At 54.4% G+C, this 8,614-nt stretch overlaps 1 protein-coding gene across 1 annotated transcript in view; it reads right to left on the reverse strand.

Annotated features, from left to right (window-relative positions):
* Positions 1-5,418: 5,418 nt before the first annotated feature.
* Positions 5,419-8,614, reverse strand: part of LOC104531450 (BPI fold-containing family B member 4-like) — a 7,355-nt gene continuing 4,159 nt past the window's right edge. The window contains 9 exon segments of the mRNA XM_029087066.1: positions 5,419-5,442; positions 5,569-5,645; positions 6,016-6,079; positions 6,711-6,753; positions 6,897-6,964; positions 7,115-7,285; positions 7,755-7,808; positions 8,009-8,221; positions 8,569-8,611. Of these exon segments, the coding sequence (XP_028942899.1) occupies positions 5,419-5,442; positions 5,569-5,645; positions 6,016-6,079; positions 6,711-6,753; positions 6,897-6,964; positions 7,115-7,285; positions 7,755-7,808; positions 8,009-8,221; positions 8,569-8,611 (757 nt within the window).

Raw genomic sequence — 8,614 nt, forward strand, 5'->3', positions numbered from 1 at the left:
AGGACTTTGTTATCAGCTTCTCAACATCTGATTGCCGAAGTGTAAATCAGATTTGAGACTGCAGTTTTGCCCTGCTGCAAACTTGCAAAGAGCTGACCCACACTTAGTCCTGCCCCATATTTTATCTGTTTCCCCGTGCGCACACCAGGGTCCCGTCCCCTTGCAGGTTTCTCAAAAAAAAAATTGGCTTTTCTATGAGAAAAACCCGTGGGCTCCTCAGGCTCATGGAGCTGCCACTTCGTGCTGCCCCTGAGAGTTTTGCTGAATTAATGAAGCGCTGGGTGGTCTCAAGTCTGGAAACTGGAGCCCAGCTGGGCAGCGCGGGGGCTGCATGCAGAGGGGGTCAAGCCCCAGGTCAGCCCAGGGGGTCGGGCTCAGCTCCTGCACGTGGTGGATCTGTCCTTGCCAGTCATCAGGGCTCTGAGGCCACGAGCTCGGGGTGGTGAACGCTCCCACACTCACCCCTTCCGCAGGTTGACGTTGAAGCCGCCCAGCATGTTGCTGCAATCCTTAATCACTAACTTGAGGTCACCGGGGGTGTCCTGGGTCAGGGCGACGTGTGACGTGATGTTCGTTTCTACTGAGGATCCGCTCAGAAAGTAAAAAATTCTGAAAAACAAGGAGGTGGCTGTTGTGGTTTGGAGGGTTATGGAGGAGACCAAAGCAGCATGGAAGGGCAGAGTCTGTGGTTGAGCTGCAAGCTTGGCCTCAGTGGGACAATGTTTTAATCTCAGGACTTCCATCAGGCTCCTGGTCCTGTTAGAGGATCATCACCCACATCCCAGTGTGCAAACAGGCACCGGGGGGGTTCCAGGACAGTTCTGACTTCATGGGACAGCTGGAACAGTCCCCAGGGACTTTGCTGCAGAGCTTTCCTCACCAGCCCCTTGCTCAGTGTTTGGGGATGTTTCTCCAGCACCTGGGAACGTCCCATCCTCCCCAGCACCCTCAGGTCCCCATGGCCTCGCTCCACTGTCTCGTCCACCAGCCCCTCTCACCCTGGAAAGCGCAGCACCAGCCTCGAGTACAGGTTCAGCACCAGCTCACCCCCACGAAGGACCTTCCATGACACTCGGACATTCTCGAGGTTCAGCACCTTCAACCTGGGGGTTGACACCAAAGCAGGCCTGGGACTGATGGTTTCTGTAACAGGAAGGATCTGGTCCCCTGGAGCAGCCCTTTAGGGGAACCCTTCCTCTGGACATCATTTCTTACCCCCCAGTAACCAGCACCACTGTGCTCCCACTTTGACTTACCAGGGAAAGGGTGTTGACTTGCCAGGGACTCCACCCAGTAGTCCTCCTCCACCAAGCAGTCCTCCACCAAGCAGTCCTCCTGCACCAAGCAGTCCTCCACCAAGCAGTCCTTCACCCAGAAGACCATCAAGACCAACTAGACTTCCTTTGCCTAGGAGACCTTCTTTTCCAAGCAGCCCTGTGCCAAGCAGACCTGTCTCTCCAAGAAGACTTGTATTGCCAAGGAGGCCGCTGCCGAGGAGGCCATTACCAAGACCTTCCCCGCCAAGGATGCCTGTGCCGAGCAGACCTTTCTCTCCAAGAAGATTTGTATTGCCAAGGAGGTCATTTCCAAGGAGACCATTACCAAGACCTTCCCCACCAAGGATGCCTGTGCCGAGCAGACCTTTCTCTCCAAGAAGATTTGTATTGCCAAGGAGGTCATTTCCAAGGAGACCATTACCAAGACCTTCCCCGCCAAGGATGCCTGTGCCGAGCAGACCTTTCTCTCCAAGAAGACTTTTATTGCCAAGAAGGCTGTTGCCAAGGAGGCCATTGCCAAGAGCTTTCCCACCAAGGATGCCGGTGCCGAGCAGACCACTGCTGCTGGGCTGTCCTCCTGCAAGAGTCACACCTCCATAACTGTTCTGATTTTTGTTACCAAGAAATTCTCCTCTCCCAAGTGCACCCATACCAAGCAGATGTTCCTCACCTAGAAGGCCTGTGCCAAGGACTCCAGATCTACTGGATTCATTTCCTCCATCAAGGGGACCTCCACTTTCTTCTGCACTTGGACTTTCGCTGCCAAGGAGGCCGGTACCAAGGAGCCCACCTTCCCCAAGAAGGCCCGTGCCAAGCAATCCACTTTTTCCGCTGGTGAGACCTTGGCTGCCGAGAAGACCAGTACCAAGCAGACCTACACCAAGGAAGTCCCAGTTACTAATCAGAATTCCACCACTGGAAAGATTTCATTGACAAGAAAGGTTGGTTCAGCTACATTAGGTTCATCTGCCCAAGATGTCTCATGAGGACCCCTGAGCATCCTTGCACAAAGTTGGGTTCCCCATGGAGACAAGTCTGCCAGGAGGCAGGTCCCTGATAAGCAGAGGGACACTCCATGACCTGGAACCTGACGTGCCACAGGACACACTGGGACTGAGGTGGGTGCACCGTGGCCTGTGCTATGATGTTCCCAGGGGAAACGTGGAAAAACTCTAAGCTCACCTTTGGGTTGTGCTGGGCTCAGGCCAAGGAGACTGCCCAGGCTGAGAAGACCCTGGGAAGGGGGCAGGAGGCCCCCAAGGAGGATGAGACACCAGAAAGGCAGCATCTCTGGTCCCAGCACCTGCGGAGAGACCCACATCAGCCAAACACCAGCTCCACCACGTGGGAATTGGCAGCCTGGACACCAGTCTGACTCCCTGTCCTTCACATGCACCACCCCACAGTGGTGGGGCAGGTCCTCCCTGGACACACAGCCCCAGGGAGTGTCCCCCAGCCCCAAGGGACCAGCACGGACCTACAGCACCCTTTTCCCACCCAGAAAGGTCAAACTGCTTCTGGTTATCAGGGAGCAACTGGAGGACGAGGATGTGCTCCTCCAGAGTCATGGATGTCTCGATGCCCGGCTGGGCTACCCCGCTGCAGAGCTGGGTGCCTGTCACGGCAGGGAAGCTTGGAAGGAGAAAATGACATTTTAAAGAGAGCAAGAGGGATGGAGGTGAGGCAGGAGGACCTTGTACCGAGCGAGACAGATGGCTTCCAACTGCTCCAAAATGGCCCTGGAAGAAGAACACTCAAAAGGGCACAGGCAGATAAAAAGTGGTGTGTCAATGTCGTGTCCTCCTCCCCATTATGGAGAACACCTCGTGTTATTAAAGCTCAAAGTGCAGCCAAAACCAGACTCACTTTCCCGTGGGCAGATTGTTTGTTTTTCTCATCTTGCTGCATTCAGGCTGTGAAAAGAACCAACTTTCCCTGCACTTGATCTGCCTCAGGTCAAAAGAAAGCACCTTCAAGGACCTCCTGTTCCCACATGAGCTGGACTTCTTGGGCTTGCAACCAACACTGTGGAGTGTTTGTTTATGCACAGGAAGGTATTTGCAAAGAAATGCAGAAGGCACCCACTGAAGCTCCACAGTAGGTCCCAGTTTAAGGGAGCACCCGCCCGCACAGCCCATGTCCTGGGCAGGACACCCCAGCTCGTGTCTTCCGAGGAAAACCATGTACAGGCTGCAGATGTGAGGTTCAGCACTGAGAAATAACATTATTTAGGTCAGACTGAACAACTTCTTTATCTGTTCCACATACTTCAAAAAAAAAAAAAAAAAAATTCCTCTCTGACAGTTCTTGGCACAATTAAATCAGACTTTAATTCACCAGACTGTCTTTCCCACTTTCCCTTTGATCAGCATGTAGCGACGCGCAGCTCCTGGAGCTGTGATTATTGAACAGGAGAGAAAGACAGAGGCTTGAGCAGCTCCTGTTGGAAATCGTGTCAAATAAAATCAGTGGGATTTGTTGGAGGGTCTCTGCAAGACGTGCGTAGCATTGTGAAAGGATGCCAAAAGGGGTTTCAGGTCTTTTAGAAGAGCTCTTAGAGACAATACGTGACAAAGTAGACAACCATCTCTGGAGACATGAATGATACCTATTGGGCTGGTACCACCTTGGTCACACACATTTAAATTAGCTGAACACCTATTATGTGCAAAACTCATGTATGGCTTTGCAGAGAAACACTTATTTTATATCAGCTGAGACAAGACCTGATAAGCCGAAAATCATTCTGAATTCTGGTCACCAAGATCATGAAAAAAAATCCTGGTCATTTCTGCCAGCCTGGTCATTGTAACAAACTCAACAACAACAAAAATAAACGCGGAATTTGACAAGCAAGAGCACTGCTAGCTTTAAAAATTAATTTTCATAAATGATTAAATGCTGCTACAGAAATCAAAGGAAAACATCGTTCAAATTCTCACTTTTAAAGATGAGTTACACTTTGCTGGAGGTCAGTTAGTGGGAACAGGAGCCCCGTGGCCACGGTGCCTTAACGCCGCTTACCTGGAGCCCTTTGATGTGGCGGCGCCGCTGCCCACGGCCTCTCCGCGGCAGCAGCTCTTATATACCCGAAGTGCAGGAACAGGGAAAGTCCAGGGAAGGATGAAGCAGGAATAGTTCCTCCTCGCTGGCTGTCAGGTGTGAACCCAGCACTGCTGGAGCGTGGCCAGCAGCACCCGTGGAGCCTGGTGCTCATCCCATTCCCCCGGGCTGGGTGAGGTGCCCACCAGCTCTGCTGCCTGGATGGGACATGCTGCCACCCAGCTCCTCAGGGATTGTCCCCTCCTGTTGCCTCAGACCTTCAGGACAGCAGCACTGGGTCCAAGGGTCCAGCAAGGTGGTCCCCCACAGCCCCGGGTGCTGGGGCAGGGGCTCACGTCCTCAGGCAGTGAATGTTCTGGTCAGGACCCACCCAGCCCAGCACCACGCAGCTCCTTGCACATGGTCCAGCATGGCTGGACATGGCCATGGCAGGGACAGGGACTGTGACCATGGCAGAGATACTGGCTGTGGCCACGGCAGGGACACAGGCCATGGTACATGTGGCTGTCACTGCCCCAGTAAAGCCCAGGGCAAGTGATGGCACGAGGGGTCCTCAAGATAACCAGGAGACCTCACAGCTCTGGGTCCAGACCAGCGTTTGCTGGCAGATGGCTCTGTGCCCACGCTGAGCTGGGTGGCAGTGGGCACAGCTGGGGCTGGACACCCAGGCAGGGGGCTGCAGCCCCACCACCCACCGCAGTCCAGGGTCCCCAGCACAGTGGGATCTGTCCTGAGTCGCCCCCGGGCCCCCCCCCGCCGGTTCAAGCACCCACTGCTGCTGCAGAGAGGGTTGGACTTTATTAAACCTGAGCACGAGAATACAAAATACACCCACGTCCTTCCGAGCATCCACAAAAGAGTCCAAAACACGACATTCGGAGACAAAAACCACCTGGGCTCCTTGTTCCAAGCAAGGCAGGTGGGATGCAACATTTACAAGGAGGAGACCGAGCTGGTGTTTTACTGGGTTTGGCACAAAGAGAAACGCGGTGGAGGATCCTTGGGGCAGGTTGGGCTCCCATCCCTCTGGGGTGGCCAGGGAAAACCGGGGGTCCCCTCCCAGCGCAGTGTCCTGGGCTCAGGCCGACAGCACGATGAGGTCCTGGTGAAGCAAAGGGGTTCCCTCCCGCTCTGAACAGCCTCCACACAAGCCACGGGCACTGCCAGTGCTGCTGAGTGGAGCCGAGGTGCCGGTGAGGGAACCTCAGGGCATGGCCTGGGCACTTACTTGGAAGACATCGATGTCTGCGTTGGTGAAGTCGGTGTTCAGCAGCCTGGGGAGGGGAACCCCCGCTCCCAGCACGCCTGCGGGTCACAAACCAGCTCACAAACCAGGGTCTGGTCCTCAACTCCATCCTTCCCACATGCAAACCCCTCCCTCCACATGTGCAGGGCTTTCCAGAAAGGCTTTGTGTTGTGGGACTTAGTGCTTCCACAAAACACAGTCACTTGTACTTGAAGGGAGCTTAGAAACAGGAGGGAGAGTGGCTTTTTCCACGGGCACGCAGTGACAGGACAATGGGAAGTGGTTTTAAATGGAGAGGGGGGAGACTTAGGTCAGATATTGGGAGGAAATTTTTCACCCAGAGGGTAGTGAGACACTGGCCCAGGTTGCCCAGAGAAGCCTACAGCCAGCATACACCAGTACACAGACGAGGAGTAAGAGTTTCCTTACTGTTCAATGCTGGCAGGAAGGCAACATCGAAAGTCTGGCCAACAAAGATGTCCAGGAGCGAGCTCTGCAAAAGGAGATGAGTCACTTAGTGCCATCGCTGGTCCTGTCAGCCCGGCCTCACCCTGTCCTCGGGCATGCGGGGATGCTCTGCTCCCACAAGCTAAACCCAACCTGAACCCTTGGTGCTCCAGCTCCACACTCATCTAATGCAAACTCCTGATTTCACAGAAATTGGACTTTAAGCATTCTATGGTCAATTTTTGGTCCCAAAATAATGCCATTCCACAGGTCTGCTGGCATTAAATCTGCCTCCAGTAACCACCTCTGGAAACAAAAGGTTCTCTACCTGCACAGGAGAGCCCAGAATTCCTCCCAACTTTTGCCATCATCCCCCATGAGGTGCAGGGGTGAGTGTCTCCAGGCACATCCCAAGGGGATGTCATGGGCATGTGTGGGAAGTCCTGCAGTTCACCAAGAGCCACAAACCTCTCCCTCTCACTGAGGATTTTTTCTGAAGATTGCTCATGGATCATCCATGAAAAAAAATCCATCTCCAGAGGTGAAAGAAAGGTGCTACTAAAAATATGACACAACTGTGGCACCGTAATTGTCCCTTATTTCTCCTGAGCCCATCTATCAGCACTTTGCTTTCTGCAATGGGTTTGGCGTGTTGCTGAGGCTGCTCGTGTTCTTACATCAAAACCACCGATGGACGAAGACACCAAGGAGAGAACAGCCCTGCAGGAGGAAGCAGAGGTGAGTAAAACCCAGGCATCCTCTGATGACCCAGTCCTGGCAATGCCCACATCTTTGCGCAGCCCGGGAGGTCCCATGTCTATGGCCACCCCTGGCCACCCCCCCAATTAAAACCAGTGTCCTACTTCTCCGGGCTGACGCTGATCCTCAGTTTGTTGTTCTCGACTGAAAACTGGGCCAGCAAGGAGGTGTCCTGCAGTCAAAGAGAGAGATCAGGGCAGGGGTGGCTCCTCCAGCCCTTGCCCAGCCTGTGGCCCAGCCACATCACATAGGGTGCAGGTCCCATCTACCAGCACTCCCACTGCAGGAGGAATTTCTGCGTGGGCTGTTCCCTCATACATACAATATTCAGAAGGCAGAGAGACTTCTGGACATCATCTGGGTGGAGCACCATCACCTCTGCTGTAGCCATGAGCTGGATCACACCTCTATTTTTCTTTAAGGTCACCACCGGTGCTTCAGGGACAACAATTTTCAGCAGCAGCTCATGGGGTTCAGGATATGCCTTGAAAACCTGTCAACATCCAAAAATGGAAAGTTTCTGCTGACAGGAACACAAATGGTGTTGTGACCAGGAACCGCAGAGCAGCTGCCTACACTGCAGCCTGATCCTGAATTGCTCCAGTCCAACAGGTCTGTACCTCCACAGCCTGCAGTGAAGTCGAGCTGGCCACCAGCTTGGCCCTGGGGATGCCCTGAGCCCCACCAAGAGCATCTCTTCCCGGATGGAGGAGCATGGACAGCCCTGCATCCAGGCAGACAAGGCAGCTGAGGGCTGCCCTGGATCTGTGACCCAAGAGAGCTGCAGACGTGACAACCCCGGCTCTGTTCTGCGGTTTCTAGTCTAAGTCAGAGCTTGTTTACCCCCAGGGGACATCTGGGATGGTGCCTCTGAGGAGCAAGGGACAGGGAGAGTTCCCACTCCTCCGGATGCTGCTTCTCTTACCAGGTTATTTGGGGTGCAAGTGGGAACCAGGACTGACCTCAGGAACCAGGGCTCCAAGGGTCGATGTCGTAAGTGGTGGGAGCTCAGGAAACTGTGACAGAGAAAAGAGAAACGCTGCACGTGAGCATGGTGGTTTTCAGTAGAACCTGCTGTCACCACTAATGAGGCTTTTACCCCGTGGTCTCTCACTCTCATTTTCCACCCAGGACAGCAGAGACCCTGCCAAGGGGCATGGAGGTGCTAAAGCTTCGCAGGTGGGACCAGCCTGTACAGCCCCAAACCCAGGCTCACCATGCCATTGGAGATGTCCAGGTCCAGGCTACCCTCCTTCTGCAGGACAGACAGCAGTGCGCTGAGGAAGTTCACAGAGAGGCCCAACTGGGAGGAGCTGGTGTCCGCCATGGGTGGCAGGGGTGGCATGGGGACACGTGGGGGTGTGGGGACAGTTCCTGGCTTTCCCAGCTGATGGTCCACCAGGTCTCCTGCCACTTGACCGACGACAGTCTGGAGTTACAGGGGAAGGAAGTGGAGGCCAAAATGTTTGCAATATTTGCTTTTACGGTCAACTTCGTGTTCCCTCAGTGTGAAATCCCTGCACGCACGACCACGCCAAGTCAGCCCCGTGACACTTCCTTCTCCAGAAGTTCATGAAATGCAAACCCCGCTGCGCTCTCCCGTGACGGCGGCGGCAGCAAGAGCAGGGCACCGAGCCGGGACCTCACCGAGCTTCTCACAGTGACCTCAGGGCCAGCTGCTCAGGTGTATGTGGCCCCAGGAGACCTTCACGGACCCGAGTGGAATGTCCCAACCCTTGTACAGAGATGGAAGGAAAAGGCACAGGACTTACTTACATTCAAGTCTACCTCGAGGAACTGGCCGGTGACCAGGGGAAGGCTG

This window comes from Antrostomus carolinensis, unplaced genomic scaffold (genome assembly GCF_000700745.2).
Source record: "Antrostomus carolinensis isolate BGI_N321 unplaced genomic scaffold, ASM70074v2 scaffold22159, whole genome shotgun sequence".
In the NCBI taxonomy this organism is placed as follows: Eukaryota; Metazoa; Chordata; class Aves; order Caprimulgiformes; family Caprimulgidae; genus Antrostomus; species Antrostomus carolinensis.